Source organism: Labrus bergylta, chromosome 7 (assembly GCF_963930695.1).
Source record: "Labrus bergylta chromosome 7, fLabBer1.1, whole genome shotgun sequence".
Classification (NCBI taxonomy): domain Eukaryota; kingdom Metazoa; phylum Chordata; class Actinopteri; order Labriformes; family Labridae; genus Labrus; species Labrus bergylta.
Window position 1 is genome coordinate 13,946,253 of NC_089201.1, and position 19,561 is coordinate 13,965,813.

General features: G+C 45.0%; 2 protein-coding genes across 2 annotated transcripts in view; one reads left to right on the top strand and one right to left on the bottom strand.

The window, feature by feature from the left end:
• LOC109984819 (voltage-dependent calcium channel subunit alpha-2/delta-4-like) overlaps positions 1-19,561 on the bottom strand; it is a 60,879-nt gene that overhangs the window by 12,287 nt on the left and 29,031 nt on the right. Inside the window, exons 24-28 of the mRNA XM_065956815.1 lie at positions 19,359-19,449; positions 19,059-19,151; positions 18,346-18,467; positions 18,097-18,165; positions 2,298-2,359 (exon numbers count right to left, since the gene is read on the bottom strand). Of these exons, the coding sequence (XP_065812887.1) occupies positions 2,298-2,359; positions 18,097-18,165; positions 18,346-18,467; positions 19,059-19,151; positions 19,359-19,449 (437 nt within the window). The remainder of the gene's footprint in view (positions 1-2,297; positions 2,360-18,096; positions 18,166-18,345; positions 18,468-19,058; positions 19,152-19,358; positions 19,450-19,561) is intronic.
• LOC109984801 (leucine-rich repeat and transmembrane domain-containing protein 2-like) lies at positions 7,085-17,710 on the top strand. The gene is made up of 4 exons (XM_020634929.2): positions 7,085-7,757; positions 14,750-14,889; positions 15,379-16,062; positions 16,351-17,710. The coding sequence occupies exons 2-4, from the start codon at positions 14,844-14,846 to the stop codon at positions 16,830-16,832; spliced, it is 1,212 nt and encodes a 403-aa protein (XP_020490585.2). The 5' UTR covers positions 7,085-7,757; positions 14,750-14,843; the 3' UTR covers positions 16,833-17,710.

Below are 19,561 nucleotides of genomic sequence, written 5' to 3' on the forward strand. Positions count from 1 at the left end.
TGACATGAGATGAGAACCTTTTCTCTCCTGATCTCAAACTGCTCGGCTGTTTTTTCACATTTCTGGTTTTCATTGAGGCGCAGAAACATTTTATGAACGTCTGAATGTGTGAATGAGAGCGGACAGGATGTGAGCGTGGTGTGTGGACGAGCTAATGTGAGCAGTGAATATATTCAAACAGTCAGTCACAGCTGTTAGTGCTCATTAATAATGTCATCTGCACCGTCAACCTCTACAGGACATCTGCAGCTTGCCTTCTGCTCCACCGAGCTGCAGGAGACGCTCGCAAGGTCACAGACCTGCACACAGATTGTGTGTGCATGTGTGTATGTGAGGGACAGAGAGAGAGAGAGAGAGAGAGTGTGTGTCTGAGTCACGTCATATCTGAAGACAAGATCTGTATCAGATTTTAAAGTCCAGCACAAATCTCAGGAACTCTCTGAGAAGCTATAATCGATCGTTAAACTGAGAAATAAAAACGTCTGAGGATTTTAATTAAGATGAAACTTCTGTCTTTTATTTTGGAGGATCAGGTCCAGACAGTTGACAATTAAAGAAGGACGCATGTAGTGTGTGTGTGAAGGGATTTAGGAAGAATGTATGTAAGAAAGTATGGATACAGTGAAAAAAGGAAGCAAGGAAGGAAGGAAGGATATAAGTTAGTAAGAATGCAGGTAAGTAAGGAAGTAAGGACGTAAGAAAGGAAGAAATTAAGGAAGTAAGAAATGGAAGTAAGGAAGGAAGTAAGTATGTCAGAAGGTAAGGACGTAATGAAGTAAGGAAGTAGGCTGGTAGGTAAATCAGGGCGTCGAGAAATAAGGAAGTAAGGAAGGAAGTATGAAAGGAATAAAGTAAGGAAAGAAGGAAGCATGTAGTGTGGGATTTAAAAATAATGTATATAAGTTAGTCTGAAGGCAATGAAATAAGGAAAGAAGGAAGGAAGGAAAGAAGGAAGTACGTAAGTAAGAATGCAAGGAGGGAAGGAAGGAAGTTGCCAGGTAGGTAAGTAAGGGCGTAAGGACATAAGGAAGGAAGGAAATGTTAAGATGACGGAGACGGAGGATGGAGACGGGTCTAATGGGCTATGAGTCCCTGGGAGACCTCAAACACAGACTTTACCTCAACCAGAGGATTCACCTCGAGCGAGTGGGAGGGTGTGGCCACGTTTGTTTCCTGCGATCGGTGCACGACTGAGACCGCTACCGCGTCTGTGCAAGCCACTAACACGTTTCCAACCATCGTTCATTTATTTATCAAGTGTTTTTTTTCTGCTCCGGCAAACGGAGCGCTTCATTTATTCAGAATGTGATCGATGATTTTGCATTTTGACTGAATCACTGAAGTCGCCTCCTCAACGCTCCTTGCGCGTGAAAGTGAAGTGCCGGCTAACGAGCAGGAGACGCACGCCTCATTACTCCGGTCTCTTTAGGGTCAAATCCTGTTGATTCACGTTTGAATGGGACCTAATTATGAACACATTCCACTTTCGTCTTGGTTTTAAAAAGTCAAAAGGACTTAGAGGATGTAATTAATGGATTCTGTTCCCCAATGAAGTAAAAGGGAAATGTAAAAAATGACCTCTGAGTGCGGGGGATGATTAGTGGACGCTCACACGGAAAAGAAGCACGAGGTAGACCTTGGAAACTTTGTGTTGGTGACGCACGTGCTGCTTAATTTTCCACTTACAATCCGGCTTCCTAAAACCACCTTAGATCACGCAGCTTCTCTTTATATTCGGCTCTGAGGTCTGTTGAAGCAAAAAGCGGCTCAAGGTGACGAGCAGACGGTAGTTAGGTTTCCGATAACGGTGGCCTAGTGGTCAGTCCACGTGCACCTTGTACAGAGGCTGATGTCCAGAGGCGCTGTTTGGGGCCCCAGGCCAGCAGGGGAGATAAACTTTAAACCACAGCAGTGGCTCAAAATGTGCAAATTTTGCAATGACAGTAGGAAACCTCCCTAAGTGGGCCCCATCTGACAGCTCTCACTATAATAGTAATTGACTGGATGATGCTTGTCGAGCCCTAAACATGGGGGAGAGACGTCCGCTAAATTATTTTGTTGGTGTAGCATTATTTGTAACATAATGGGGATGAACGCCATTTGGAGGGCCCGCCTTTGAATCCCCGCCTTGGGCCCCAACAGCCTCCAGAACTGCCACTGCTGACCTTAATGAGGTCACAACATTAAGCAGGAGAAAACAGCTTATTGATCAGTTTTTTTCCTGCCTCTGATAAGTCCATATAAAAGTCCCCAAAAGTGACATTCAACATGTGTTAGAGTGTGAGTCATCCACTCACCTGTTTTGCGAGGTCCCAGAACGTCTTTTCCAGCCAATCCAGGGACATCTGCAGTCCGATGGCTAAAAATAGAAAACACACACACACACACACACACACACACACACACACACACACACACACACACACACACACAGAAGCATTAGGGACAGACGCAGGGCGAGACGAACGCTGCAGATGCGAGGCTGGACACTTCACCGTGTTTGAGGAGCGATGGAGGAGGAAGACGGGAAATCTATTCGACCCTGGGTTGACCTCTGTCGTGTCCTGGCTCTAATGAAGGGATGTAAACACTGATGAGCCTGATGGTGTGTGTGTCCCCTGCAGCACGAGTAACGACCCCCCCGGTCCCTCTGTAATGCACTGCAGCAGCTTTATTACTCAGAGCATCAAAGCGACTCCCGCGGCACACATTAAGGAGCGAGTTGATAATCTGCGAGAAGGCAGATGAGAGCTGCAGGCGCCAGACGTGTCGCTGTGTCTCTAACATTCAACTGAAAGTTTGCTCAGTCTGAGTGCTGACCAACAATTGTCCAATCATCTCAGCAGTCTGACCCATTATGCATGGAAACCATCCATGATAAATCACCGTCATTAAGAAGATCAAAACCGTTGCTAAGATCGGCAGATGGTTGCTAGGGACTCTTATCACAGACCGTGGAGGACTAAATGAGTCGTATCAATCAGTGGAAAGTAGTCCAGTTATTTAGCATTGATCTGTTTACTGTCGGAAAAAGAGAGAGGAGATAACAACTAAGCAAAGGGGTTAAAAGACGTTACAACTGAGAGACAAAGAAAACGACTAAACTAAAGATGGCACATGACGTAAACATGTAAGGTAGCGTGCTTTGGGATACTGCGGCGTTTAAAAATACTAAAGGGAAAAGAAAACGTCAACAGACTCCGACATGACGAGGCAGAAAAAAGTGCTGCGCTGATTCATGCAGATCAAATCTTCACTTTAAAGGGAGAGCTGTAAAGTTTTAATGCGGGGTGGTATGACATACTTGTCAACAGTGGGTACATTCACGTAGTTGATGTCCGACACTGAAAGTGGACGCACGGTTCATGCGGATAAGTGATTAACTGTGAGAGCAGAGCGATGCTGCTCGACCTGGTCCACTCATGAGACATGATCATGGGTGGCGCCTAACCTAGTGGTCAGTTTGGGCGCCCCATGTACAACGGCTTTGGTCCTTAAAGAGGACATATTCTCCCCCTTCACCTTTTCAAACAGTCCCCTGTGGTCTAAATTAAACATCTGTGCTGTGCTTTGATCAAAATGTAACATGAATCAAGCACCAGAGGAGGTTTGTGAGCCTGTATAAACCAGCTCTCTCAGAACGCTCTGTTTTAGTGTGTGTGTCTCTTTAAATTCAATGAGCCCCCCCGCGTTTTCCCAGTAGACATCACTCCTCTGTAGTGAGAATAAAAATGGCGGATCCGCGTTAAAGTTTTGTTCTAGGCTGGGGGTGGAGTCCATGGGTGGAGATACCAGGGGAGGGGAGGGGATTTTTAGATTTTTTGATTTTTTGATGTCACAAGGAGAGCACATTTGAAACGGAACATTTTTCTCTGTGTTGTAAGACTTATGCAGACCACAAACAAAGGACTGGATGGGTTTATTTCACATTTTGTGGGTCAGTAGACACTCAGGTTACCCAAATATATGTTCAAAAACACTGAAGAAGTGGATCTTTTATAATATGTCCCCTTTAAAGTGGGCAACCCATGTTTGAATTGGCTCCTTTTCTCTCTCTCTCTTCCTGACTCTAATCACTGTCCTGTCAAATAAAGGAAAAAAGTCCAAAATTAAACCTTAAGACAAAAGAAGCATTTGTTGCGGTTTAATAAAAAACCGGAGTCTCATGACATCACAAACTTCACTGCTTGTCACTGTAAAAGTTCTGCCTCACATTTTATTAGTTGTTAAAAAAAATCACATATAAGGACATTTTATTGACAATATTTTAAGTGTTTCTGTCAGAAGATAAATCCAGCAAGTCGCTTTTTCCTCAAAAAACCTCTGTTCCTTTTTTTATTACAGCAACATAAAAACACGCCCGTCCTGCTGAGATACAAACACGGAGCTCCGCCTCTGCAGCCTTCGACCCATCATTCTGTGAGCGGCGGCGTTAGAGGACCGGCGGGGGTCGTTTCCACTCACACCGACATAATACCTGCTGCTGTGTTTGTCACTTCACTAATGAAAACTCTTCTTCATACAGGCAGCTGGTCTGAGACACACACACACACACACACACACACACACACACAGAGTAATGACTGATACGAGGCGGCACGTGGAGCCTCGTGAGTGCGGCTGTTATTGGCGAGCGGAGCGGTTTTATTTCAGTTCATTTCTGGTTATTGAACATTTCACAGAAAGCTGAATAAAAAAAGCTGCGGCCTGTTTATGGAGAATATCTTTGTGTTACTGGTTATTCTGCTGTTCGTGCCCGTGTCCATTGACACCGTCTGTCGTCCTGTTTTCTTTACAAACCGATGCAGCTCAGCGTTTTCAGAGCTCGGCGTCCTGATTGCAAAAACGTCGCCCAGTCAGAGCGGCCGCAGCTGAAAATGGTACAACTTTTTGAGCACGTTCGTCAATGTCGCTTCTCCTTCAACAAACAATCAAAATCTGTATGTTGTGTTTTATTTTGAAATTGACCGGACGCTCTGTGCGTTTCCTTGTCTGACTTCCTGTCCAGCTTGTCGCGTTCCTGCAGCGTACTCCGTCGAAAATAGACTTGCAGCGTATTTGAAACGGAGCAGAGTGTAGTGGCGCTGGTGGCACGCTCCGGAGACAGACCGCGGCGCTCGCTGTGTGAACACAATGATTGACAAGAGTGGCTGCAAACTACGGCTTAGAGCGCGGCGCTGCGGGATTATGTGGAAATCTGGGGTTATGATCCATGTCCACAGACGGCGCTTTTTGCACCAACAGCGGCGACAACCTCCTTCAACCGCTTCTTACCAGCGCTCATTGTTGCTAGGTTACCAAAGTAAACCTCTGCCACCCCCCCCCCCCCCTTATGTCCGTTAGGTGTTTAATATTTGCTTTAATTCAAAGAGAAAAAATAAAGACGATGTAAAGGAGTCGTGTCCTGACAGCAGCTCTTCCTGGAAACTTGAATTCAAACAGATAACGGATTCATTTCTCGGTAATCCCCCGAATAAGAGATCGACGCTCGCTGTTCTGCGATGCCCTTCATGTCGTCTTTGTGAGGAATCCCTGTTTGCTCGATGAGAAGCTGAACAGTCGTTTTAGAAATGAGAAATGTCTGTGATCAGTGTGTAGCAGGTGGAGGATGAAGACGCTTCACATTGTGACCTTTGGGTCCTTTAAACCTCTCAGACTTCCCTCCCCTCTTTTCTTTGTATCCTCTCTGCAGACTCAGTGGTCTGCTGCTCTGCTGTTTGATTTCATTTCTGTGTTTTTCTTTTCTTCTTCTTTCCTGTCAGCAGCGTCCTTATCGCCGCCCTTCAGCGCTGCAGCTGCATCATCTCTGCTGCAGTCTGCACTCCCAAACAAGGACGGGTCCGGGACGGGACAAAACACCTTCGACACGTTTAATTCCACTTTTTAACCTGATGTGTGCAATATCTCGTGGTGTGCACATTCTCAGGATTAGTGTCCTTTTATGGATGTTTTTGATGACAGAATAAGAGACGCTGCAGCTGCATGTTTTACTCTGTCTGACCAATAACCAGCACCTCTCATTCAGTGTCTCTTGCGTTTGTGTTTCCTTATTTATTCTTTTTAACACAGCATTTGTACCTAAGGGTGTGTTAATTTGTATTCTTTATTACCAAAATAAAAGCATGCTTATTTCAGAGCATAATAGACCTGGCCTCTGGATCCTGCTGCACACGGAGGATAACTGAGTCTCCAGCTCTTGTAAATAGAGATGGGACCGATCCGATCTTATATCGGTATCGTACGTATTTTAAATATGGGATATCGGACTGGCAGTGCCGATATCATGAAAGATGGTTGGTCACTTTAAACAATCTCAGCTCACACCGTTTCTCTTTGAAGACGTTCAGACTGAAGTATAAGAAGTGTCCACAAATCGTCTCCATGACGACATTCAGACGAGATCGAACAGCCTCTTCTATATGATCAAAAAGTACAACTCTTACACTTCAGTTTGTTGACGGTTGTTGCTGCTTCCTGTTTGTTTGTGAAGCGTAAACTCCATAGGGGCGTAGATATGGCGCCTTGAATGGGACGTCTGAACTGGGCTAGAAACCTGCATTCTATGTAATGGCCAGCAGGAGGAATCCTCACCGGTTGCACAAGAGGGAATCTTCCTACTTTTCGGTTCCCTCAGTGAACATTTTTCTTAATTAGTGTGCAGCAAAGGGCCGAGATCGGATTCCAACCAACGGCGCCGCGATGAGGACTACAGCCTCCGTACATGGGGTGCATGACATAACTGTTAGGCTATCAGGTATTAGCCATCTTTTTATGTTTTGACATCATCAGCACTGTAGAAGTGAAACAATGTGGGCATGTGCATGTTATTTTATAACAAAGTGACGTCGCCGACTGCTGGCCTGGCATGTGAACTACAGCATGTTTTGCAGATCCCTATGCACAGCGGTTGTTATCAAAATATTGTCGACTCAATGCTGAACCTTTTTTGAAAACGTAAATAAAAAAACTGCTCTTTCTGCATGTTCACAATCTGCCGTGTAACTGTAAAAGAAATGCTACATATCACACTCCCTCTCTCTCCCTCTAATACACAGCCTCTCTCTCTCTCTCTCTCTCTCTCTCTCTCTCTCTCTCTCTCTCTTCATTCATTCAGAGCTCAGCCTGCAGCAGCAGCACACTCCACTGTTACTATTTCAGTCAAACTGCTTTAATGCCTTTACACACTCAGTACAACACAGAGAGGACACACACACACACACACACACACACATTCTCACACACACACACACACACACACACACACACACACACACACACACACACACACACACACACACACACCATTAGCAGCAGCATGTGGCTTCGCTCTCTCTCTCTTAAACGCACACAGAGGCTTGCTCGCCCTCAGTCGGCGGGCTGGGTGTGTGTTGGACGGAGCTCTGAGACAATCAGAAGGAGCTGAGAGAGCAGGGATGAGGATGAAGATGAGGAGGACGACAACGAGCGGCGTAGACCTGGAATAAAAACTCCTGCACAGCGTCTGATTTCAGATTCAGCTGTTTAAAAAAGGACAGAAGCTTCGGCGACTTCAAATCAAGACGAGTTTCTGTCCTTGAAGACAAGTCCGCTCCGATTTGACAGACAAATCCAGATTTTTCTTGTTTTCGTTTGATGACAGAAGAGTCTGGGTCGTTTTTCCCCCCCATCTCGTTCTGTGCCGGCTGCAGATGAAGCAGGAGAAGAACAGTTTGTGTGTTTTCTCTCTCTGTTCGGAGGCTGAAGCAGCAGAGCAGATGGTGAGCGGCGTGTGTGTGTCGATACTGAAAGCACAATAATGAGCATGTGCCTTTAAGAGTGTGTGCACCTCAATGTGTGTGTGCATGTACGATATATATTGTCAGTAAATGGACCCTCCTGCAAACACATTTTATTGTACTTTGGTCTGTTTTCCTCACACAAATCTTAAAAAGTGTAGCGGACCAGCAAAGCTTATTTAACATGACGATGAGTGGTTTTATCGACTGAATGTCAAAGAAAACTAAAACCATCTCATACCATCTTCTAGTTCCCTTCATCCTGACCAGCAGTATAAAACTTACTGAATTTCAAATCTAAGTGTCCAGTCAGTCTCCTGTAGTTGGACTCCTTGTTGTTGTAAATTGATGTGCAGACATCAGCTTTCAACAGTTTTCTGTGCACGTGACATTCCTCCCGTGCAGAGATGAAGCTCTATACAGAAAAGATGGTTTTGTTCGGATTATACTGAAATGTCCCAACATTTGATCTGATCCCACACACCAGTGATGGGACACGTTGACCTTACACGATCTCTGTAGGCTCATTCCAGCAGCTTTGCAGATCTTAGCCCCGTTAGTACGAACATGCCGCATGTTTGCTCTAGTCAATGATTGTGTTTCCACAGCAAGCGTCGCGGTCCGTCTCCGAAGCGTGCCAGCAGCGCCAGAATGCTCTGCACCGTTGAAAATACGCTGCAAGTCTATTTGCAGGCATGCAGCTGGACAAAATTGAACGGCCCAAACCGGAAGTCAGACAAGGAAACGCACAGAGCTTCCGGTCAATTTCAAAATAAAACACAATATAGACTCACGATCTCCATCACTTTAAAGACATTACATCAAAATGCGAACCAAGCGAATAACTTAGCAACCTCATTTGTATCGTATCGTATCATCTTGTACCGTCCCGTATCGAGTGAGTTCACTGTGATTCACACCCCAAATCCAAAAGTCTCTACTTCTGTCCCTGGGTGTTAAACTTAAATGTAGGAAGTGTTAGATAAAGTCTCGGTTTGAAGGGTTCTGTAGCGCTGGAGTAATTTGGATGCCGGGTGTAAACATGTTTCAAACCCGTTAAGAAAATGAGAGAAAGAGTTTGTGTGGAGACATATTGAAGCCTCGTTTTTGTAAAGATATGTATTCCTCTATCACTATCGCTGGTGTCTTAAGATGTTGAAATATTTTTGTCCCTGTTCAGTAGAAGTGCATGTTGGTGCTTTTATTAGAGACTGAGAGCATGTAGGAGTGCGTTCTTGTTTACTTCTCCGTCCCTGCTCATTGAGGATGCTGCAGTCTATCTCTGCTCTCCTCTTCTTGCTCTAAACGCTCAGCTGAGTCGCTCTGAGGCTGTTTGAAGGAAAAGTGCAGCCGCTGGGGGGTTGAGGGGGGAGGGGGGGGGTCCTGTCTGTCAGAGGCCATTAAGCAGCCAGCAGGACGCCACGTTAAGAGCCCACAAAAGCAGAGCGATGCGCTGCAGATGAAGCAGGGAGCATCACAAATGGCAGAGTTTTACATCGAGGTAACAATCCATCACGAAAATAAAAGGTGGCTTTTAGTGCTTCTTTTAACGGAGAGGCTGAAAAAGTGAACCTGGAGCCAACGTGCTGCGTTGGATTCCTAAACGCTCAGGAGAACTTTGTCACCTCGTCCATGTGTGAAGAAGTTTTATGTTTATGTAAAAATGCATCGCATCAGAGTTCGTCCTTTGTAGACGATGAAATCCACAGATTCTTTGTGACATCTTTCTTGAATTGTTGCTCTTCGTTCCAGCGCAGTCTTTCATAGAGTCTTGAACTCCTCTTCATCTCGACCTCAGAGAGGCTGTTTTTGTAGAAACTAGCTCAGCAGAGCCTGTTGTTCTGCAGAATAACCATCGACTGGCATACTGTCCAACGCAGTATGCAGTAGGCGATTCTGGTTCTTTTATTTCTTTAATGAAGATGTTTTTTTGGGCACTTTTTCCTTCACTTGAGAGGACAGCTGAAGAGAGACAGGAAACATTTAGAGGAGAGAGAGGGGGGATGACCTGCAGCAAAGGGCCAAGGTCGGATTCAAACCCACAGCCACTGCAACACGCGTCAATACATGGGGCGCGCAGCATAACCACTTTCCTATCAGGCACCCCTGGGAGGTTCTTTTTATACCCAAACATGTTACCAGTTAACCTCACTAACTATGAGATGGTTCATGTGGTATTTTAGAAAATATGTTGATGGTTTCAAATTCAAAAAATTTTGATTTGTCCAAAAACAATGAATTATCTCAGTTTCTACATTAGATGTGTTTTCTTTGTGTTATACTAAATCAAGCATCTGGATTTAAGGGTTTGAAAATCTTCACTTTCTGTTTTTATTCACATTTTATCAGACGTCTCGACTCTCTAGGAAACAGGGTTGTATGATAACTAACTGTTGTCTGTGTAGGTTTTCAGTCATCCAGGTCAAAGCTTGATCCAAAGGCAACTGGACTGGTTGAAGATCCTGAACCAGTCCAGTAGCCTTTGGATCAAACTTCAAATAACTAACTGTCCTTCTCTGATCAGGGGAGTGAGTTCAGAGTTGGAAACATAAATATAAAATGTCTACTACCCGATATACAATCAGAAACATCAGCAGCAACAACAAAGAGCGCCGTGCTGTGTTCAGTGTTTCCCTCCAAGAAGCTCTGAGATGATGAAGTCATCATCAGCTAACATGTGAAGAGTTTCTGTTTTAACTACAGCGTGCTCCAAAGCAAAGTCCGAACCCAGCAGCAGATGTGTAATGATGACATAACAGTAAAAACAGAGGGGGGGGGGTCGTTTGTGCTGACACCATCTGGACGTCCAAACAGTCGTCTGTTCTTGCTCAGGGATTGAAAACACATTTTTAATCTGTAACCCGCCGCTGTGTGGGCGGGGTCTAATCTGTCTGATGGTGCTTTTGACAGGCTAACAAACGTCATCACAGTCAAACAGTGATGACGCAAAACAACATTTATCTTCTGTAAGTTTGGGAGCGATTCTTAGCTGCCATCACAGGAGAGCATACTCCCTGCTTCTTTAAAAGAACAAAACACGTAAAAGAAGCACGAAGCAAGACGCCTAACCACACTTAAAAGTTGAAACCAGGCGTTGCCCGAGTGAGCCTGCTGATAATCCTTCTCCATCTTTAAAGACTATCCAGGACAAAAACAAAGTAACTTCCAAACTCACACGTTTCCTTTACTGAAGACAGAGCTATGTAACTTTCCCCGGCCTCAGAGCGTGGGTAGACTCTGCGTTCCACTGATACACCTACTGGGTCAACTTTGAGTTTAGGTGAATCTGACATCTTGTCGACCTACACCCAGCAGCGGCCGAGCTCTCTGTGCTATCCTTAAAAGTCAGGAGTCTAAAGAAAGAGCTGCAGAGTAGTTCAGAGAGAGGAGACCAGAGAGACGCTGAATAGAAGGAGAGCAGCCGGGAGCCACTTCAGCTCCCATTAACAGAACATGACATTCAGACCTCCACGTAGGCTTTGTTGGGCTCCTCGTCTTTACGCTTGATGTGTTTAATGGTGCGTGTAAGCATGCAGCGGTGGGTGATGGGGGAGTCTAAATGTAGACGTCAGGAAGGACTCTGAGCTTTTTTATTGTTTAATCCTGTCTGCAGGATTATGTGATGAGAGATCCAGTTTTGCAGAAAATCCTCCCTGATGTTGAAAACGTGAAACACAATTCATCATCCACTTGGTGACAGAGAGGTCAAAGGTCATCCTCTTCATAGGACACTCATCAGGCTGCAGCATTAGAGGATATTGTGACTGACAGCTGACAGTCAACATCCTCCTTTGACTACACATAATTTTCTTATTTCTATTTATTCAAAGCAAGTCAGTATCATCCAAAACTGTAAATATTAATGGACGTGTTTGTAGGTCAAATGGTGAAAACGTGGACAACTCCACAGCTCGGTACACAATACATGCTGTCCCTGTAGCTTATTGTGATATCTGAAGGCAGAGGGGTATAGGGGTTTGATTTCTTGAGTTACCATTTTTTTTTATTTAGACGGTTTATTTTCTGGCTTTTTATGTCATATCCTGACTTCTGAAAGCTTCCCGCCTAACCAAAAAATGAGACTTATTAATGTTCAGAATCAAAAAGAGGAAATTAAACTAGACGATAAAGAGTCGACCTCCTGCAGGATCACGCCATGTTTATGTGTTTATGAGAGCGGCTGTGGCTCAGTTGGTAAAGTCGTTGCCTCTCAACTGGAAGGTCAAGGGTTCAATCCCCAGCCTAGCAACATGTTCAATGTGTCCTTGGGCAAGGCACTTAACCCCAAGTTGCTCCCACTGCTTCAGTGGTGGTGTATGAATGGGATTAGTTACTTCTGATGGATGATACCACATAGCAATCACTACCATAAGGGTGTGAATGGGTGGGTGTGACCTGCGCTATATAAACTCAAGTCCATTTAACTCTTTCGCTCTGAGAAATGTGTGAACGAGCAACTCAGGAAGGGGATTTCAGGGGAAGGCTGTCGGAAATGTTCTTGAAATTTCAGGAGTGCATGTGTGAAAACGACTATAGACATCTAATAAATGTCCAAGATGTTCTGAGACTTGCTAATAACGAATCACAAATCCAAGGTTTTGATGTCTGCAAAGAAAGACAGAAATGTCTCTGCAGATCCAAAGAGGAGCATGTGAAGGGAAAATGTTGCAGAGACTCAGGAGGTCAAAAAAAGCTTCTTGTAAGGGGGCGGATTAGAAATGAATGTGTTGATAAAAGAAGCAAATCCATACAGGTCAAAAGAAAACAAAAAACAGTCATACAAACATCTTTCTAACGTCTAAATATCTGGCACCTGCTGCTCTTGTTCTAAAAGAGGAGAGTCATTCTGCAAAAACCAAAACAATCACGCTTTGGACTTTAAAACAACCGTTTCTGTTTTTCATGTGAGAGAGTCTCACCCTGCAAGTATCCTTAGTTTAAATATTAAGATTGTGACTGTCTTATAGAGCTTTCACAAGAACACTGAGTTCAATGAGTGCAGTGACTGAGGTTTGTGTACATAACAGTCAAAGGGTTCTCATTTTGAAAAGAGAAAAACAAAATCCCGAAAGAGAAGGTATTTTCTGCTCTTTTACATAAATGGAAACATCTGAATGTCTGTGATGTGCATCTGAATGGAAACCAAGAATTAAGATTGAATTGACAAAATGCAAACTTATTAGCATCTTGATTCAGAAACCATCAACGTTTAGGTAAGACATTCTCTTAACATATACATTAGAAAAGATTTGATTGTGATTGTCTTTTAAATGAGGCTCTGACATTGCACTTCTCACTTTTGGACCCTTGCTAATGTGACATGCTGTTGAATCTCCTCTGGGAGTCACATTAGCTTCTCCGTCCTCTACCTGCATTGGCATTTCGGCTGCTTTTTAATTTTTTTTAATATAATGTCAGTTGTGGCCTGAAGGCTCCCTCCTGCCTCACGCGGTCCCCAGTGGAGTGACTGCCATCACTTAGCCAACCTAACAAAAGAAGTAGCTGCAACAAAAGGAAGACCTTGAGGCAGCGTTTCTCTCGCTCTTTAAAGCAGCTGCAGACGCGTGATGGAGTGACAGCACTCATCTCAGCTTTATCTCTCATGCACACTCTCCCTCTGCATATCTAAGAGCCTCAAACTGCCAGGGACATCTCGGAATGAAAATGAGGGATATAAAAAATGAACCATCATCAAAAAGTACAAACATCTCCCTTGATTGCACGTGTTAAACGGTGCTGACGCTGTACTCGATCTGCAGAATACAAGAGCAGCGAGTGGGCGTTGAGAGGAGAAAGTTGGCACTGACTTTTCCTCCGCTGTTGCTGGATGAAAACATGGAGGATTATTTCTCCTCATCATGAAGCTCCTTGTGTGTTCTCTGAAGAATGAAAAGGATTGAGGACAAGCGAAAGGCTGTGAAATACAGTGAAGCTCCGGCTCCTAATGCCAATATGCTGTAGATCAGCTCTGCCACAGGCTAAGCTGTTGATGTTTATTTATTTTTTTAATCAGAATGCACAGCATACCCCGCTTAATCTCGCGTATCCAGTTTCACATTTCATGGTGGCTGAGAGGTTTGAAAAATCTTCAGCCTGGATCCGTGGACTAGATGGAGAGCAGAACGAGGAAATCTTTTGTTTGATTCCAACATGAATGAAAGTAAAGCTGAAAAGGCGTAAAGTAGGAAAAGGATAATCCTTTAACGTAAGCCGGTAAAATGTCCATCTCATAACAAACACAGGTCGCAACGTAGCAGTGGCTGCTGGTGTGTTATTCTCCAGGGCGGGCAGAATCCTCTCAGATGGCTCGGGTTGTATATCTTAGTCTGTTAGCTTGATGCTAACACATAGTGGAAAAGGCCATTAACTGGCTAACATAATTAGCATTGCTGTAACTTACTTGACCTACTCAACAAACAACAGCATATGCACAGGCGTATGATTCCTAAACTTAAAGAAACTGCTGAGTCATGCTAGTATGGTCTGCTGCTTTTATCCAGTGACACTGCATGACTCGCTCTTTATGCCTCGGTTCATTTGGGCGTGTCCCTCTGCTGCCTCCTTCTGGGTGCATTGCATGAATTGCGGTAAATTTTCCAGAACATTTCTTGTTGCGTTCACACATTTTCCCAACCTGACTTCATGCAAAGTTTTACCTTGGGGCTGGCTGGAAAACTTCCAGGTGAAGTTGTGGGGAAAAATTCAGCTGTTTGCATTCACACATGCAGCTCATGACAAAGATTTTATTTCCTATCTCTCCTCAGTTGTCAAATAACAACCCAAAAGTCCCAAAATATAATCTTAAAGTTTCATGAAAATACTCAGAAGACATTTGGTTTCTCTGTGAGGGTCACTAAGGATATCATTAAGACCGTATTTCTGAAGTCCAGATCCCAAAGTGTATTAAAACACTTTTGGAACCAGCTACAGTTTTCACTTCACTTGAAGTAAAATCTCCATTTTGTGTCTTCCAGGAGTTTCTCCTCCGCTGGACGTTGGTGTGAACTGACAGAAGACAGAGAGAGCCAGATGAGAGCCTGAAGCCGCCGTAGACTGGAGGTGGCAGACATGAAGAACCAGGACCAGCATGGACGAAGTCACCTGGAGAGTCTGGGTCAGTCTGGACAGACGCTTCACCCTTTACACTGTAGATATTCACCCAAAGAGAGCTGGAATATTTACCCCATTTGTATGGGGTAGTTAGGAATCTTCATCCTTGTAGATCCAAAGTGTGGTAGTTTAGCAAACAGAGAACAATCTTTATTTGCTGGTTTTGTGACTTCTGCTATTGTTTTTGAGCTCAACTAAGTGTGTCAAAAAGTCGTCACAAAATATTCAAAATAAGAAATCTGACTGTTGACGACGGGACATTTCCTCAAACAGCACATCCATCTTGCTGCATCTTTTGATTGAAGTCCTTCAAAGTCTGAACTCATAGGCCATTGACAGACGACGATTAAACCTCTGATGGTGTGCGTCCTTAATTTAAAGATTGTGCTCCACTCTAGCCAACAAGGAGGATAGCAAAAACATGGCAGGGGTCTTTTGGCTTATTAGGATCTTGAGTTTTATCATTTTTAATTTTGTTTCTCTTGTCTTTCAGTCTGGTCGGCTCTGTGCAGTCTGGTGTTGGTTCTGCTGGGACTGCTGGGCTCGGTCCACAGCTGTCCTGGTGTCTGCACCTGCTACGGTAACACCACTGACTGCTCTGCTGTCGGCCTCATCTCTCTGACGCCCATCCTTGCACTGCTGGACCACGACTCTCTGATCCTCCGCCTGCCCCAGAACAACCTGTCTTCCCTGGGAACAACTGAGCTGTCCAACCTCAGCAGCCTGGAGCTCCTGGATCTCTCCCAGAACCGCTTCTCCGCCCTGCAGCCTGGAGCCTTCTCAGGCGTCAGCGGGTTACGCTGGCTCAATCTCTCTGCTAACTACCTCGGAGTGCGACTGGTGACCTCTGACCCCAACAACAGCACAGAGGTCTCTCAGAGTTTGAATGGAAGTCAAGGGAGCGTTGGACTGAGCAAGGAGGTCTTCCAGGGGCTGTGGCGGCTACGAGGGCTCGACCTGTCCTCCAATGGGCTTCTGTGGGTGCCCAAAGGTCTGCTGGATGCACTTCAGAGACTCTCCTGGCTGTCTTTAGCCAGCAACCGGCTCGTAGCCCTCGACAGAGTCACCTTCGAGCCCCTGGTGGGGCTGCAGCAGCTCCAGCTAGCGGGGAATCCCTGGGAGTGCGACTGCAAGCTGCGGGACTTTAAACACTGGATGGAGTGGATGATTTACAGGGGTGAGCAGAGCTGTTTGCAGGCCTCTCCACATCTCAAATACTCTCAAGTTGATAGTTTTTGGCAGTCGGCTCAGAGGCCTCTAAAGCTATACGAGAGCAAACTGCTTTGTATTTTTTGTCTGCACTTCAAAAGCTGTCTAATCGAAGCAATTAATCTGCGCTCTGCAGGATGGATGTGTGCTGAGCAAAGACATCTAAGAACATAATGACCTCCATCTCTCTCAATCCTCCCCTGTCTCTCCCTGTTTGCTTCCCGATCCTTCATTCTCCTCTTCCTCTCTTTTGTAGATGGCCAGGTAGATGCGATGAAGTGCAGTCTCCCGGGAAATCTGAGGGGGAGGGACATCCGCAGCGTGCCAGCCGAGATGTTCAACTACTGCCTGCAGAGTCCGACCAAAGAGGGCGCGCCGGGTTACGCCACCCGGCCTCCCTGCCCACCCGGCCGGATCAGCAGCAATGACGAATGTATTCGCCAGCGCTACAGGCCCGTCAGTGTCCGGCGAGCACACGGCACGCAAATAGTTGCGGGAGTGATCTGCGGCACGGTGTGCGTCATGATGGTGGTGGCAGCGACGTACGGCTGTGTCTACGCCTCGCTGATGGCGCGGTACCAGAGGGAGATGAAGAACCGCGGTCAGCCTCTGATGGCCGAGTCTGGAGCCGACACGGACATCGAGGATGGGCAAACGTCATCTCCAACCTCGCCGGGAGACTCGCCGCCGAAAGAGGCCTGCGGCATTGTACACGGGTATCGAATCAGCAGCTTCTGACCGGCTGCTTTCCACTGATTTGAGATCCTCCTGAGACGTTCTCGCCGCTTCTGCTCCTCAGCTCTCATCACTGATGAGACGACGTCTGCAGAGAGGATCCCTGCAGCGCTGTGATTGGGCGGGGACTGATTGTTCAGCTAATGGACCGGACTGGATTCAGAGAGAGGGGAACGCTGCGGCACTTCTTTTAATGTATGGATGCTCTGTGAATTGTTACTCCCCGTACTGCATCTCACAGCCAGCTCCTGAACTCTCCTGTGAAGCTGCTGTTTGGCACTTCTGCACCTTGACTTCCCTTCATCCGTCATTTTGTTCCTTCTTTAGAAATATGAAACTTCCTTTTCGTTCAGGCAGTCCATCTTTGTATCTGAGCCCGACAAGCACAAGCCCCAAAAGTACAAACGTCTTTGAAAATGTGAACTCTCTCCCGTTGTCTGCTGCACACATTTGTTTTAGTCCTGATCATGTTTGTGTTTCTGTGTTATCTTTAAAACTCCCCTACTTTGAGAAATGATTACTCACACTTCTTTATCTTGACGCCCGGTTGAATTCCCTTCAATCAACAATAACTTTTTTTAGACAACATTAGAGCTCTGCTGCTTTCAGGGAAATGCTGCTTTAAGATTCATCACTGAGGTGCAAATGCATTCAAACAATACTACAGCTGTACTGCCACCTAGAGGGCAGGCTTTGAGCTACAACAGCGTTCAACCCAGCACAAACAAACAGCTAAGATAAACTATTATTCCCAGTAGAAAAAAAAGATGACATGTTATGATTCATTCTGTTGATATTTTCTGTGATAAGCACTTCAAACGTTTCAACTTTAACTCAAGGACTGTTAACCACGCTGAGGATAATAAACTATATTTATCTAATGTCTTCTTATTTCCTTCTTAGAAGTCTAAGATTCAAGACCTCTCACAAGTAAAAACACTTTTGTTATGTAACCTATCAGCTCCGCTGCCATTACGAAGATGGAACAAACACACATCTGGTGGAATTTCGGCTTTAGCCTTCACAGTGAGTGTTTATGTGGACAGGGATGGAGTCAAACTCCAGGCCTGACTTATATACCCCCGGCTCTTACAGTCGACTTCTATCAGCAGACAGTTGATGAAAGGTGATCCAAAAACAGAGCAGTGAATAAATCAGCACAACGAGCTAAAAACAACCACAACATAGCCCAGAAGACGTCACCTCCGCTCGTCACCTCGGTCAGACTTTAAAACGCTTTAATGCTCGAGTGTTTTCAGAGACTCACCTCCAGCCATGGCCGTCCTTCCTTCAGATGAAACGGTCACTGACGTTGTCGCCAACATGTACTGCACTCCTGTAAAGAAAAGATCATTTGATTTGTTTGACCTTTATCGAGCCAGGTTGGTCCCGTTTTTAGAAGGAGACCAAGACGAGAAGCAACACAGATTTTAAACAATCACATCCACATGATGAGTTTAAGAAAAGATAAACAATGAAATAAGAGGAAAGATGAGTTTCTGCTGCAGAGTCAGACCTTTGTCGTTGACGGGGTAGTAGAAGAAGCTTCCAGGAGAGTTCTCCATGGCGAGGCGGTACCATAGAGGGAAGTGATCCATGGTGAACAGGTTATCTTTATCAGACACAGTCAGAAACTTCCTGTTGAGAAGACATTCATTAAATCCATTTGTGGACACTTTTTGTGTAGCACTGTCAAATTATTAAAATGTTTAATTTTGATTAATCGTTAAATTTCAATAATTCAAATTGTTAGGCTTTTATTTTGAAGTTTTGTACTGTCTTAAGCTGAGAGTACTTCACTTGCTGTGTGCTTTTATTCTGAAATACAGTAAGGCCCTTCTGGCAGATGAAGTTAAGCACAGAAACAGGAAGTGGTTAGGGATCCCAAAGTGACCTCAAACAGCTCAAAGGAACGGTAACGCAGGTCAATGTGTGATGTCATAAGGTGGATATTACTTTGGACTTGTCAGCTGAGCTGTCTGAGAGTTTGTTTAAGTTAAAGTAAGTTAATTAAATTAATTAACATTTAAAGATGCAGCAGTGTCCTTCTTTTACCTCACTAAGACTACAGGGAGATACTGAGGACGAGTATCTACAGAGGGCCTGAAGGGACAAAATAGCACAAGGTTAATCGTGGTTGAGCTTGTCTCTGTTTCTGGAGGTTTTGTTTTTGCTGAGTCGGGAATTTACAAAGACGAGAGTTCTCCTCGGAGACAAACCGAGTCTTACTTTGCAACTCGTTTCTCCACTCCCGCATATCTCATGATCCTCATCAGGCCGGCACGAGTACCAAGAAAGGCTGTCTCAATCCCAGGCTCCACCCTGCACACACACACACAAACACACACATGATTATACATGGTTAGGGACGAGCTGTTCAAAAGTAGGATCATAATGGGGCACCAGGGGCGTGTCCCTTTTCTAAAATAAACTAAACAGTTTATTAAACTTCATTGAACTTAAGATTTATATTTGTGGGTGAACTGTCCCTTTAAGGAGTCACATGCAGCTGAATAAGTAGCGTCTCACGTTTCTCTCAGCATCAGGGCGTTCCAGTAGGCCTCCAGTGGAGCCGTCACCACGGCGTCAAACAGCGTCTGCTGCAGCAACACCTCGTCACCTAGGCAACGGACAGGCTCGGTCACACAAAGATTCATTTTTACAGTCACACACTCATCGGTCTGAACGAACCTCTTCAAAGATTTTGTTCTTGTGCTTGTTATTAAAAAACT